The 15,205-nt window shown below is 38.9% G+C and overlaps 1 protein-coding gene across 1 annotated transcript in view; it reads right to left on the bottom strand.

The window, feature by feature from the left end:
• The window catches only part of thsd7ba (thrombospondin, type I, domain containing 7Ba), a 196,442-nt gene that overhangs the window by 86,498 nt on the left and 94,739 nt on the right, over positions 1-15,205 (bottom strand). Inside the window, exons 7-8 of the mRNA XM_087829901.1 lie at positions 14,315-14,473; positions 5,695-5,895 (exon numbers count right to left, since the gene is read on the bottom strand). Of these exons, the coding sequence (XP_087686027.1) occupies positions 5,695-5,895; positions 14,315-14,473 (360 nt within the window). The remainder of the gene's footprint in view (positions 1-5,694; positions 5,896-14,314; positions 14,474-15,205) is intronic.

The following is a 15,205-nucleotide window of genomic DNA, read 5'->3' as shown; positions in this document are numbered from 1 at the left end:
GCATATACACAGCTGACATTTGTAATAAGTAGTGCTACACTGTTGTTTATCTTGACAAGGCCAAGGCCTATTAATTTCTCATTAGCTGGCGTGATTGACTACAACTGGTAGTTTCTCTGCCTGAAAACACTGCCTACAGAGTGCCAGCATAAAAAGGATTTGTTAGATAGCACTCATTGGACTGACCAATACTTAGAACAATTGGACAGTCCAGAGACTTGATGAGAAACTCTAAAGAACTATAGATTTAATTTAGGAAGGTCTCTTGGAGCCGTTTCTAAACAATTGTAGACTCCAACATCATCAGTTCAAACAACTGTACAGCAGCCTCACTGTCCACAGTGAAGTGAGTTTTACATAGCCATGAACTGGGAGGGTATCAGTCAAGAAAGAAGACCCTGCTAAAAAGACGACACGTGTGTAGTCCAAAACTACCATGACATGACGAGTGTGTGTAAACTTCTGACCACAGCTGTGTAAGCTTTATTTTTTGTTTCATATGGTAAATTTGTTGGCGATAACAGCGGAAGCTTCGACTACAGCAGTGGTGTCCAAACCCAGGCCCCGGGGTCCAGTGTCCTGCAGGTTTTAGATGTGTCCTTGATGCAACACAGCTTATTTAAATGACTAAATCACCTCCTCAACATGTCCTGAAGTTCCCCAGAGGCCTGCTAATGAACTAATCATTTGATTCAGGTGTGGTCACCCGCAGTGATATCTAAAACCTGCAGGACACCAGCCCTCGAGGCCTGGAGTTGGCCAAGGCTGATTTAAGTGAACCTGTGGTATGGTCTGCCCTCTTGTCACATACACTGTGAAAGAAATATGAGTCAAATGAGAGCAAAACCTGAAGCAGAAGGCCTGATTAAAGCTGATAACCACTATTATGATTTCTAATATTCTTGAGTAGTTTTTTTGTTTGTTTTTTTATGTTCACCTAGATCAGTGGTATCCAAACCCAGACATCGAGGCCCTGCAGGTTTTAGATGTGTCCTTGATCCAGCTGATTCAAATGGCTAAATCATCTCCTCGACATGTCTTGAAGTTAGTTAATGAACTTAACATTAGGGCTGGGTATCGTCACTCATTTCTAGAATCGATTCAATTCCGATTCGCAAGGTCCCGAATCCATTCAATCCACGATTCGATTCAATTCGATTTGATTTGATTCCATTTGAATCAAATCGATTCAATTTGAATCGGGGAAATTTTGCCTCAGACAGTCAGACATATTATAATTCAGATCATGCATCAGTACATTTCTATATTTTTATATCTATAAAAAGAAATCTGACACTTGGGAGACATAATCAAAGGTGTGAGCGTCACAGCAGATGCCTTTGTGTCAAAGTAGCTGAGGATAAAAAACAGAAAAACATGAAGGTGATTTTCCTGGCCTGGGATTTTATAAAAATATTCTGCAGAAAAAATAAACATTAATGAACATATGAATATTACCTGATGCTGCTGACGTGAAGCAGAGCAAAGTTACAGAGGTTTTATTAGAGACACAGCTGAGCGTTTTGCAATTTTGCATAATTTTAAAAAGTTTAAATTAGTTCAGTATTGAACGGCAGAAATGAGGCTTTCTTTTCGGAAGTAAGTAAAAGGGGGAAAAAAACAGCGTCCGACAGCGCTGTAAGAACGGTAGACTTGTGCGTAACAAGCAAGCGAATAATGCAGAAAAAAGATTGTTAGATGGGAAACTGATCTTGAAGTACAGCGAGAGAGAGAGAGCTGTGCATGTAGTGTGATTTTATCGAGGTGGCAGCAAAACAATAAGAGGGAATTCATGACGATGTTTATGTGAAGCGTAGTTTGCTGCTTCTTTTGCTGCTGGTTCGGTCAATATTGTTTGGAGAGAGATAAAACCTGCAGCTTCAGAATCAGGGCAAAAATGGCGCAAACACAAAGTGCGGACCCGCCGAAACATCAGAATCAGCGAGCTGTCGGCTTTCAGCTCGTGTCCGTGTACGTGCCGTCGGGTGAGAAAGGCGACATCTCATTGATTTTGATTCGTCGGCGGGTCCACGCTTTGTGTTTACGTCTTTGTGCAGAATCCATGTACCTGCTCTCATTTACTGTTTTAGCTGTTTGGTGGTTGTAGAAATTTTGTGAGGTTTAACCTGAGATTCTGGCATTTCGGGCAAAATAAATTTATATTAAAAAATCAATTCAGGATTTTAATGAATCTATATCACGTTATCCAAGCGAGAATCGATTTTAATCAATAAATTGATAATCAAAACCCACCCCTACTAATCATTTGATTCAGGTGTGCTGACCCGGGGTGAGATCTAAAACCTCCAGGACAACGGCCCTCGAAGCCTGGAGTTGGCCAAGCGTTGACTAGAGGAAGATTTAAATTTACTCTGACATTATTAACTAATAAATACAGTTAGTCGACAGTCTTTGAGACTATAGGAATCTTTATTTAGCATTTCATTTTTCAAAGAGAGAAACTGCCTTTATGTCTTTTCTTTCCAGCAGACAAAATGTCCATCATTATTACTTGTGTAATAGCTTAGACACAGAGCTTGAATGTGATGAATCTGAATGTGCAGACAGACTGGCAATTAGCAGTTACTTTCTTCAAGGTCTGCTAAATTTTACCAGTACAGAAACGAAGAACATTTTCTCTCTGGAGACAAACCAGGATGTGATTGTGGAAAGGGGGAAGATGCTTGCACAAAATAAATAATGAAATAAAAATAATCAAAGCAACAAAACTTGTTCTATCTATAATCATCTGTTTTACATCGCTCATTCAAATAATAAAAACAATGTACCAACATTACTTGGTGTGATTATTATATGGTCTCATAAACACATGACAGCAGATTTGAATAATGTAAATATAGATTCCTTTCAGTGTCACATACTTCTTTCTATCAAAAATATTTTTCATTATATTGTACTTTTTCATTCATGTCTATTCATTACAAATCCTTTATACTTGATTCCTCTAACACTTATTTTCTATTATGCATTTGTTTTATTCTAATATGAAAAGCCAAATTAGTTAGTATCAGGACCTTTTTTTGGATTTAACTGCGAGAAACAAAGTGTAAAGTGTATATTTTTACATGCTGTGGAGCCATTTTTGGGAGCATTTCAAGTTGCTATACATCAATACAACCATTACAGCCCAGATTTTAATAATATGTATGCATTAAGTGCATAGTAATTACATAAATTGCAAAAAAGTGCAATAAACTACAAAAATATTGAAAATCGTTTTTGTTTTTTTTACATATATTTCTAGTTAGATAAATTTAAGAGGCTTATCCCTCAAAACTGTAAATACAAAAAAGTTGCACAAAATAGTTTCCCACCACAGGAAATTTATTTTGAGTGTCTTCATAGTTTTATTTTTGAAATACACCAATTTTTATACACTGCAGGAAAAACAAAAAATAAATATTATAATGCAAATTTGCAAAAAAACAGCATATGCATCAAAATAAACTATTTCCAGCAGTGCAATATGAGTCCTAAGCATCCCAGAAACGACACAAAGTCATAAAGTCAAAGATAACTTTTAAAAACACCAGTATAGGCTCATGAGGCCCTGATGGTAAAAAAAAACTACATTTCCGTGAAAATGACGTCACTTCCGGTTTCGGGCAGGTCATGGCGAACTGCGATAGTTCGTGCTGATGGACGTAGGAAGTGTTACAAACAGCTGATCGGATCGGCAAAGCGTGTTTCTGGAATATTATGTTTTTGTTGCTGCAAGTGCTTTTTATGCAGTCTTTGCAAAGCTATATGTGGAAGGAAACTGTGACCGAGGACAAGCTGATGGCATAAGATGTAAGTACAACTCCTCCGGTTTCATATGCAAAAAAAAAATATTGTGCTAGCTCACGTGGTTGCAGAGCTACCAGGATTTAAAAGTAGTTACGCAAAACAGAGCGTGCCCGCTCTGACCAGTTTTAAAGGGTTAAACAAAGGGGCTCACTTAAGAACTCAGCAGTGACAAGGCTGTCACTATGTGTGAAAATAACTCAAAATGCTAGAATCTTAAGTCCGATAAGCCAATTAAGGAAGCAACAGCCACCAACTTTTTATAATTTCCATAGAAATCCACCACAGATAATTTCATGAGCCTTTTTCCTAAAACCTGGCAAAGCTCCCACTCTTAGCTGTCCTGTCAAAACTCATTAGACTCTCCTGTTGGCTAATTTATCTGGACCTTCCACTGCCTTCCTGATAAACACACACATGATCCATTTTGACAGAATAATAAAACACAGGCAAAAAAGGGTGCAATTAGATTTATAATCTATGGAGATGATCAATTAATGCTTGGTAGGAAGCTACGATTCTGACTTTTAATCAGGCCACTGTTTTCTGAGCCCACAAACGATGATGGTCCCTAATGAATAATGCATGCTCCGTTAATGCTGATGTCCCCATCATGCAACATGAGGATATGGCTGATCACAACGGATCACATTATACTTGATAGTTTCTGCATAACTGATAAGATTGCATGTCAAGACCAAAGCACTAATGGCTTTACCGTGAATTTGGATGAATTTCTAGTGATAGCTATATATAAGCAATATTACATTTATATAAGTGGAGTTATAGTTAAAGCCAAAAAATAAATTAATCCATACTATAACTAAATAGCAATCAATAATAAAAACTATAAAAGGAATTAATTTATTATGGTCAGAAACTGTTAAATCCACATTTTGCCATAAATATGCAAATTATTTTTCTTGCCAGCAACAGGAAGTAAATATGAAGTAAAGCTCAAGCCACTAACTAGTTTTGCTCAAAACCAGGATCTCCCCCACCTTGTATTGATACAGTCAAGGCTATAGCAGGCCTACTGTGTTCGTAGTGTTGCTTTCTAACCTCAATTTGGTGGTGCCCCTTTCTGCTGTGGAGTGAGTGCACAGCTGATTTCACTCAGCAATTAACCACCCTGCACTATAAAAGCTGGGGAAGAGCTAATCTCTCAGTGTGGGCCAGCTAGTGTGGTGAGCTTTAGTGGTCTGCATGTTTTGTGCTTTGGTAGTGCTGAGTAGTCAGTGCCTTCTGTTAATAGAAGTGCTTTTTTCTTTAGACTATTTGCCTTTTCTTTACTGGCTAACAAATGATTTGGTAATGCTTGACTGATAAAGCAGCATAGTCTTCTCGTCTAAAAATCATTTCAAAGCTGAACCTTTTCATAAAATATAGATTAATTTTATTTCAGTTTTTGACTTTCACCTGGACATTTTATTGCTACTCCCCACATCCCCCACCCCTCCTCAGATATGTAATAATTTGGGGGCTCATCCAGGATGTGACTGAGAGTTCAAACAGCGTTGAACTTCTGTTACATTTTTCTAGCCACTACTTTCGTGAGTATTGCTGGCTGGATCCTTGTTTAACTTTTGAGCTGTTATTATCTTGGACAAGAATGAAGTCTCTGTTGAGGATTCAGCAATTCAAGACTCTAGTCACTAATGTCCTTGCCTTTTAAAATGCCTCAGGCATTGGATGCTCTAGAAGATAGTCGAGTTAAAAAAAAATGTAAAGAAGGTGATTATTCAAAAAGCAAAGTATTCATTTTAGTAAGGTTTTCTACTTGGAAGAAGGTCAAACTGAATTTAAATGACCGATTTTCAGTCACAATGAAATGCATTTAAAATGTGACAGGAACGGTTTATCTATGAAGAATATGTGAAACATTACCTTTAGCGTTGACACAGGTCACATTCTGGATCGCAGTTCCAGGACCGCAGGAGTTTTTCGTGGGAATACATCTTCCCTCTTGTTGGACCTGCCACAGGTAGCAGGCAGGATCGTCACAAGGAATGAACTCCGTCAGATGAGGGCACGTCCCCAGAGTGCCACTAGACTCCCACAGCACTTCTCTCCTCCTCTGTCTGAAACCTGATGGAAACAGGTGGTGAGAAAGTACAGAAGAAGTTATCCGAGAAACCCTGATAATGGTTGTGAAACGTAGGGCACTAAAAACCGATAATTTAAGAAATGACAGTGTCTTTATGTGTAAGATTTATTTATATACTACTATAGTATTCATAGACTTAAAGTATAAATATATGTCTATATATGTACATTGTTATTCTTCTTATCAGATGTTTCTTGCTGATGGAAAGCTGAACTAATCACAAGATTATGCAAATTGCTCAGTCATGGCAACAGAATACCAGAAACACCATTGTTCTGCAAGGTAAAATAAGCATTTTTGTCAGTCTGGTAGATTTGAAGAGAGTACTATTATTACCATTATGGCTTTCATTCCCCACTGGAAAGGACTGTCTGACAGCAGAGTAAAGGGGGCAAATATCACAAAGATGATGTACACTAAAACAAATATTGATTTCTTTCTTTGTTTTAATTTTAGGTGGGCATTCTTTTCAGTGGCCAAACTATGTTTTGCTGCTGACCCCATTCACAGCAGTACACTACTTTGTTTTTGTGCTGTTACTCGTGTTTGCTGCAACAAACTTGGTTGGGGGGCTGCAGGCATTCGTTAACAGTAGATAATATACCAACAATAGATACCACATAATGTTTCCAAGCTAGTATTATTAGACTACTTACTGATTGGTTAGATAATTAGATTGCCTAGTTCAGGGGTCGGCAACCTTAGTGCGGCTCTTTAGTCCTTATAGTGCGGCTCTGCGTGGTTTGGGAAAATAAATTAGAAGTATTTAGCTGAAGTGTATTTTATTTATGTTTATGTTTTTTTAACTTGTAGTTCTAAATTGGAAGATTATTGTGATATTAAAATATAAAAATAAAATTATATTCTATTTTTTCATCGCTCAAAATAAGCGTCACACTGGCGGAAGCCGGTGTACCCGCCAAAACGCCGTGCATTTATCGAGACTTTCAACCCCAGGTAGGCCAATTATGGATCTTCGGATCCACATTATGTCAGCAGCTGTTCTCCACCGTGAACTGTGTTAAAAACAAACACCGCTCACGCCTCACAGATGACAGCTTACAGTCCTGCGTAAAGATGAAAGTCACTTGGTACAGCCCCGATCTGCAGACGCTGTGCGCAGAGGTTCAGGAGCAGAATTCCCATTGTAAACATACCACGGCAGACCCGACGATGTTTGTATGAACACGTTTTTCAGCATCTCTTTACTGACCACTTTTCACACACGGTTGCTGTACGCATACAGCCGGCTGTAGCTTTGCAGCTCACAGCCCGACACACACCAACACAACAGCATAGATAGCACAGATGTAAAGGCGGCGAGGCTTGATTGCGGGTGCCACTCAGGTGCGTCCGTCTCCCCTGTAGCGGCGCCGCAGACCACGCCCCGCCACACACATTAACCAGGTAAAATACATATTTAGGCAGAATTTTGCAAATATCTATTTTTCATTTTTCAGCAGCATAGTGCTTTTTTCCAGTTACTTTTTAAAAGCCAGACCAAGGCTCCAAAAGTCCAAAGGCGATATAAGGGTGGCCAGCCCGTTCTCACTCCCGAGGCGTAAATGGACTGATTCTTATATAGCGCTTTTCTACTCTCTCGGAGTACTCAAAGCGCTCTATACAACATGCCTCATTCACCCAATCTCACAAGCACTTTATCTATACTTAGTGCTATCTAACTACACTCACACACATTCATACTCCGATGGATGCATCGGAGAGCAACTGGGGGTTAGTATCTTCTTGCCCAAGGATACTTGACATGCAGACTGGAGGAGCCAAGGATCGAACCTCCAACCTTCCGATCAGTAGGTGACCTGCTCTACCTCCTGAGCTACAGCCACCCCATGCCGATGTTTTCCCGCGGCGTTCCTGATGAACGCAAAAGGAGACCTTCGGCGTTCTTATGGTACGCGGCGGGTTATGGGCGAAATCCAGTGCAATGACGCTCCCGCGGTAATAGACGTTCCAGCCCTGTATTCTAGCCCTAACCATAACCTTTTTCCTGATCTTAACCAGGACTTTAATGATGTTAAATAGCGTGTTTCTAAGCGATTTGAAGGAAAAGAGCGAACATGTGTAGATTGAGTCCATACGGTTCTCATATTTCCTCATTTTTCCGAGGGCGTCATTTAGGAACGTGGTGGGTAGCCGAAAACGTAATATGTTGACGATTTGTCACCTAGCATAAAATGTTACGCTTTGGGAGTGAGAACGTGTTGGGGTGGCGGCACACAACAGTTTTTTTTTTTTTTACTACATGGATCATTTTAGTTCAGCTGGGTGTCTTTCCTTTTGTTATATTTCTTTAAGAGTTCAAAATGTGTTAATTACATAAATAAAATGTAATTTTCTCTGTAGCACTTCATGGATTTCATAAGCAACACACCTTAGTTGTTCACACAAAGCATAACGGTAAAAAAAACAATAAATACCGTGTTATCTTCATTTTAGATGTCAAAAAGTATTTGCAGCTCCCAGTGCTTTCTTTTGCGTGGAACCCGGGTCCAAATGGCTCTTTGGGTGTTAAAGGTTGCAGACCCCTGGCCTAGTTGTTAGGATCTGGTTTGCAGAGCTTTTAATAGTAAAATCCCGACTAAGGAGTTTTGTGGTGAATATAAAGTTATAGGAAATGACTGGCAGAGCCCAGAAAAAACATCAAATATACACAAAGATTGTAAAATGTTCTTCATGCCGTTGAAAAGGATAACACTTTCCAAACCAACAAGGCTTTCATTTGATGACATCAGAGAGCTGGATGATGGAAAATCATGGTACCCCTTATCACAAGTAAATCTAAGCGCAACAGAAAGTGAAAGCTGTATCCCTGCCATGATATCAGCATTTGAACTCAAGTACCTTCTATATTTTCAACATAAAACTAAAAAAGAATAATAAATATTGTTCAACATGTATTACCTCACACCCTCAAAGACAACACAATGTAACAACACTCTCTCACCTAACTTCAAACCCACCAGCACTGAGGCTGTCCAACAAACAACTAAACCTTTCAAAACCCAGAATAACACCATGCTGTGGGATGGTTAGCAATTTAACCACATAGACTTGTGACCATATGTTGAACCTTTGGATCAAGAGAGACTGAATAAAGCAAAGAAAAAACACATTTTTTCAAAGGAAAATATTTAATGTTATTTTAAAGGCTGGATCACCTCACTTCAGAACAAAGAAGTCCAAACTAAAACACACAATGATCTTTGCTATTTCCCTTGCTTGGCCCTACCTGTCTCTGTGCCACAGATATAGACTCACTGACATTCTGCTTCTGCCCCTCTTCTCATTTACGCTAACACAGAGACCTTTTCATAAAGAAACACTCCCAGTAGATATTTCTTCATTGATTTCCCTTTTTTGTTTGATTCAATACAATCCTTCAACATATTAGAAGTGAGATTTTATTTTAATATCTGAACTTCAATGTACAGCACATGCTACGTTAAGATAATTTAGGACAAGCTTGATGAAAAACATCTATAATGTTTGGTGCCATAAGAATCCAGTCCAAACATTTGACTCATGGTTTAGAATTTCCATCCATGCATTCTCTTCCACTTATCCTTATCAGGGTCGCTGGGATAGCTGTCTTAGGGCGAGAGGCAGGGTACATCCTGGAGAGCTCACCAGTCTGTCGCAGGGCTTACACATAGAGACAGACAACCATTTGGACTCACATTCACACCTATGGGCAATTTAAAGTTACCAATTAACCTAACCCTACTAACTGCATGTCTTTAGACTGTGGGAGGAAGCCGGAGAACCCAGAAAGAACCCATGCAAACAACTGGTCATATGCTTCTTTAAATTATAATCCAAAAACTAAGTTGTCCTGACAAAATCAAAACCTAAAAGAAAGAACAATAGATAGATTAGATAGATCGATAGTCCAATAGCTAGCTAGCTACATAGAAGGATCCATCCTTTGTATATTTACAAGTAATTTTTATGCAATTCACACAACTCACAGTTCCTAAAGTTTCTTTTAGTTAGTTAGTAATTCTCTTATATATACTTTAACTGCTAATTAATACCTTTCCCTATAATAATATTTATTTTATAATTTTCCCTATAATCAAGCAAAAGCTGGTCTAAAATGTCACATTTACAGAACTTTTATTTTAGCAAGATCAGGAAAGATGTCGTATTTTTGTTTGCCATCCTTTCCCTGTTTTTCAGTAAGGAACATAAACAAATAGATGATATGAAATCAAAAACAGTAAATATTGTAAGAGGGTAATGTCACTTGTAATGGAAATTGTGTATTTTGTTTGAGTGTTTTTTATATTTTTTATGCTTATATTTTCAGAATTGTAAAACCTTATTGTGGATGTAAGAGCCAAATTATGTGGATGTTTTGCATCCAATTCATTGTGTAACATTTTATTCGATGGTATTTGATGGTTTGAGCCCCAGGAAGACTAGCAACCACTGTTGTGGAAGCTAATGGGGTTCCTTATAAATAAACAAATAAATAAACAAAACCAGCACGATCGCTGTCTATCAGAAAACAAATGTATATCGATTGAAATAACATCTAAGCGAGAGCTAGGTGCAAAAGTGACACAACAGCAGTGAAAAGGCAGTGACTAGAGATACATTAAAGAGGGTGCAGCTTGATTCATGTGACATGAACAACACTGCTCTAAAGATGGTTTACACAGTAATTAGCAAATTGCAGAATGATCAACATTTTGACACACTCATTATTATTCAGCCAGTTACCCAATCACCCATCAAATTACATTCTTGTTGCCTATAAGGGCTGATTTGGTTCTAAAATGTTGATTATGTCAGAGATGGGTTATTCTTAAAATATACATTTCTTTATGATCAGGTCTTTACCTATCGAGCACATTGTGATCCACATTTATAATCCATGGTTTCTATTGACTACCGAGCTTTTCCAGTTCCCTGATGATGCATTTGTGGATAAAAAGTTGAAGGATAAAAATAATATTTTTTAGCTGTGGCACTTTCTCCAGTAAATGTAGACGACACTTGAGCAGGGGCAGCTTTTCTTTTTGAGCAATTCTCAATACTCATTTACACATGGCTGAAAGGTCTCACATTCTTTCCCTCCACAGGTGGACCTGTCAAACCCCTGGATGCCCACTCTGCAAATTACATCCCCGACCATCTATTGGTGTGAGGCACCAGTTCAGCGGCCAGATCCGAGCGATGCTGCCCAAGTGTGCTCTCGAAGAGCAAAGAGACTGTGGATCGATTGCAGTATTGCCCGGAGCACTTACTGTTACTCACATCTAAACCACAAAAAACAATTTGGCTGGGCATGCCCCCACGGATATTAATAATTGAAAGGTTTCTTGGTCATACCAGGTTTATTTCAAGGAAACAAGGGCCAACCGGTGATTTTTAGCACACAGTTGTTCAGAAATACACCTCCCCACAGCTCTGTGATTTCTTGCAGAGACATTACCAGAACTCTGTCCAATAATCTCCCATGTTCAATTCATTTTTCCATAAGGCTGCAAAATGTGACAGACCACAATAACGTAGAAAATGTAAAAAGCACATAAAGTGCTTTTAGATCATTTAAATTCGTAATTTTCTGGAAAGCAAAGCAGTGGAAGCACCAGCTTGGCTCCTCCACCTGAAATTTGGGATCTCACAAGCCTTTCAGTTTGGATCACAAGTTGTTCTTATATTGTGAAACACAAAGTCAGAATGTGCTACCAATTTTTTGCAGCTCAGAGGGTGCAAGTTCAAGTTCAAATTTCATTCGCCACATGCAGTGGCAGGTTGCCTTGCAGTGGAATGAACCCACCCCCCAACCTTACAGTCAAAGACTCCGATAATAACAATACTCTACTACTCAATAAGTGTTTATTGCATCATTGCCAACACTGCTTCAGCAAGTGGTTGTGTATTGGTTCGTAGGCTTTCTGCTGTGCACTCGTAGTCTTTATGAATACCATCAAAAGACAGTGTGCCACAAGAGACCCTGTGCAAAACAGCAGATGCTGTGTTTTCCACTCCTTGAAATATATTAATGACACTGTCTGTGAGAGGAGCCGGCTCATCCCGTTGAGATCCAGTGTTGGAGAGTGTGGGCACTGACCTGAACAATGCACACTTCACTCACTCCCTGGGGCGCTTTCATGCACATTTACTCACGGAAGGGACGAGGTCATGCTGCCCTTTTAGCAAAGTACTAACACACTAACAGCCCCGACACTACTGGCACACTGACTGAAACACGCACACTGCGCGCACACACACGCACACATTCACGACGCACAGCCTTTCTAAAGCAGTCAGATATGACACACTTTCACCTGTGCAAAAAGACAAGAACATCGGCAGCGAGAGTGTGTTGAATACTTTAGTACATCTGCTCTCTCGCACACAGACACACTGTCACACACACTTCACATGAGCAAACACACACGCAGACAGGAAGCATCTTATCTGCTGATACTCCTTTCAGCCTCCTGGGGCCTGAGAGCTGAAATCTAGGTGCTTCTGTCTCTCGTCTGCCGTGGTTTAAGCATGTGGCACCTTCTTCCAAAGCCCATTTCTTCCCAGACAACTGCTTATCAACAAACAATTTAAGATCCAAACGTATACTGCTCTCTATACTGCTCTGACAACATTGGTCTTTTTCACTGACACTTTCTCACTTAACCTCTGTCAGGAACAATACTTCTTTCTCTTCAGGATTGCTGAAGCACCGCGTAAGCAGTCTTGAGACAATCAAAGCACAAGGCCTGTCACACTGCTAAAAAAAAGCAAATGCATATGCATGTAACAGCTTTCAGGTTAATTAGAAGTCATGTCTATATACAAGTACACAACTAACTCTACATGTTGAACATCCCTGTAATAGAGTTAACACTGTTTATTTTCTTTTATTTAATAGTTGTGATTTAAACTTCCACATCAAAGTTAGTTGATTAATTTTAAATATAATAGACTTAAATATACGTAATATCTTTTATACTGTTTGGTGACCATCCTTTTATTATCGGTCAGAGTAATTCTGAGAAAACAGTGCTTTACTTTTGAAGGCAGCTGGAAGAATAAAGTACCTTGAAACACAATGTTTCTACATTTTAAAAGGACTCTCTAATGCACTTTGTTTGTTATTGTGGTTGTTACATTATGTTTCATGGGCTGTTGTGATCACTAGGGCTAGGAGTGGTCTGCGCTTTTGATTGAAGACAAGTCAATGTCAAACCTTCTCATTGTTGAAATATAATTGCTGAGTGCATTACTAAAATACTGCACGGCTATTATTGCAAACATAAAAATTTTCGGTGATGCATCACAAGAAATACGACTTCTGCTCTCTGTGCTTTGAAGCGCACATGTGCACATGTACCTTGTTCTGCTTTTACTTTTCTTTTTATGTCGGTCATGAGTGATTAGATTGTTTTTCTGGGTGGAAGATGCATTTTGAGACATTGTGTTAAAATGTGTTTCGCATCTACTTGAGTCACATAGTCATGATATTTTTGGCCAGCAAGCATATCCTGTACATCTTAGACTCTGAAGTAAAGTTACTTAATTGCATCAATTATAAACATTAGACAGTAATCTTTTTCTTCTTTTTTTAGTAATAGCATCCCGTTATTTTTTTAAAGCAAGCTTTGTGCCATGGTCATGAGCCCCGTCGCCTCTATGTGCTTAACTCAACAGCGTATTTGGTCTAACATAGATTCTGTTGTGAATGGTCCTGTGACAATTCCAGTCACACTGCTTTCCACCTGCCTTTGCTGCCGGGTCGTAAGAAGAACTTCTTACAATCAAGCTTACCAATTAGTTGATGTCTTATTTAAGCTCAGCACGGATGTTGATGTCTCCATGTTCTGTACCTTTTGTTTGAGACCCTTATTTAGCCTGTGAACACTACGAGAAGAGGACTTAGAGGACATATTTTGCAGATACAGCCTGTAAGGTTGAACACAGGTACCAGGTAGACTTAACTCTGTGTTTGAAGTAACCGTTACGCCTGCGGCTGGGTCCGGTTTAGACACATATCCACACACGCTCCACTAACAGTGCACATGCCTTACTTGTTTTTCTTCTTTTGTAGTAAGTTCTTCGGTAAACGATGTTAGCCTACGCTTGGTTTTGTTCCTTTCTTTGATTTGGCATCACTCACAGGCTCATGCAGTTTGTCTCATTTCTGCAATTTATTTCATCTTCTTGTTCTCATTCTTTCTTTTTTTTGTTTGACAATAAATATCGTCACAGAAACCAAGAATATCTGTTTGTATGTTGCCTCACTCCATCCAGTTTGAGCTGCGATATAATGCTTGTGACAGGTACACACATGTATACATGGAAAATGCAATGATCCAAATATTTCAAAAGCGAAAGCTTGTTCATTTTTATCTAAATTTTTCAGCATACCTTTCTTCCCATGTGGTTCTTCGCAGCTGTCATATAGACATGCATCCCAGGGTGACCACACGGTGAGCAAGCAGTAATGCTGGCAGGGAATGGAGCAGTGCTGGACAGCCAAAGGAGGCTCTTCACCATCACACAGCCTAGCATTTACAGGCCTGGACACTGAACAAACAAAAGAAGCACAGGGAAGGATAAACCGACCACAAGTCAAAACACATTGGCAAGATATGTATTAAAGTAAAGTCTGCAACTTAAATAAACATTTTTCTCGACTCGTAACCTATTTCTCACTACAGCTGGTGAGAAATAGGTTACGAGTCGAGAAAAATGTTTATTTCTAACTTAAGAGGTAAAGTGGAAGGCCAGTTCAGTCTCACAGGAAAATCTGTAACAGCTGGGTTGGTCTACTGCATAAATGTACTTTGCAATAAAGATGGTAAAATCAGGAGATACCTAGAGTTTTAGAGGGACCAATTGTAGAGGCAGGAACCAGTAACCTTGCATAACAGGAAAATATATGGTGAAGGGTGTGAAAAGGTCTACCCAAAACATGGTAATTTTGTAACTCTAATAGAATAATTTTAATGAAATTAGAATTATAGTTAGTCTAAAACAAAAATGAAAATACAATGTGAAACTATGTCTGACAGTAATATATGAAAAACTAATTGGCCCCATAACAAGGACAAAAAGTCTAAAAACAAACAGCAGAAAAGTCATTGTTACACACAGAATCAAACCTGAGTCTAATGAGAGTAGTTCCCGTGACAAACCAACTAAACTGTCAAAATGAAAAACAAAATAAAACAGACAAAAAAACCCCCCAAAGAAACAAAAAAAAAAAAAAAACTTATGAAAGGCATGCCTTTTTTTCTAAAAACTGTGATGTTTTGT

This window comes from Neolamprologus brichardi, chromosome 16, assembly GCF_056152115.1.
Source record: "Neolamprologus brichardi isolate AB-2024 chromosome 16, ASM5615211v1, whole genome shotgun sequence".
Lineage (NCBI taxonomy): Eukaryota > Metazoa > Chordata > Actinopteri > Cichliformes > Cichlidae > Neolamprologus > Neolamprologus brichardi.
The sequence above is the reverse complement of the archived record's forward strand: the minus strand, read 5'-3'. Positions and strand labels throughout refer to the sequence as shown.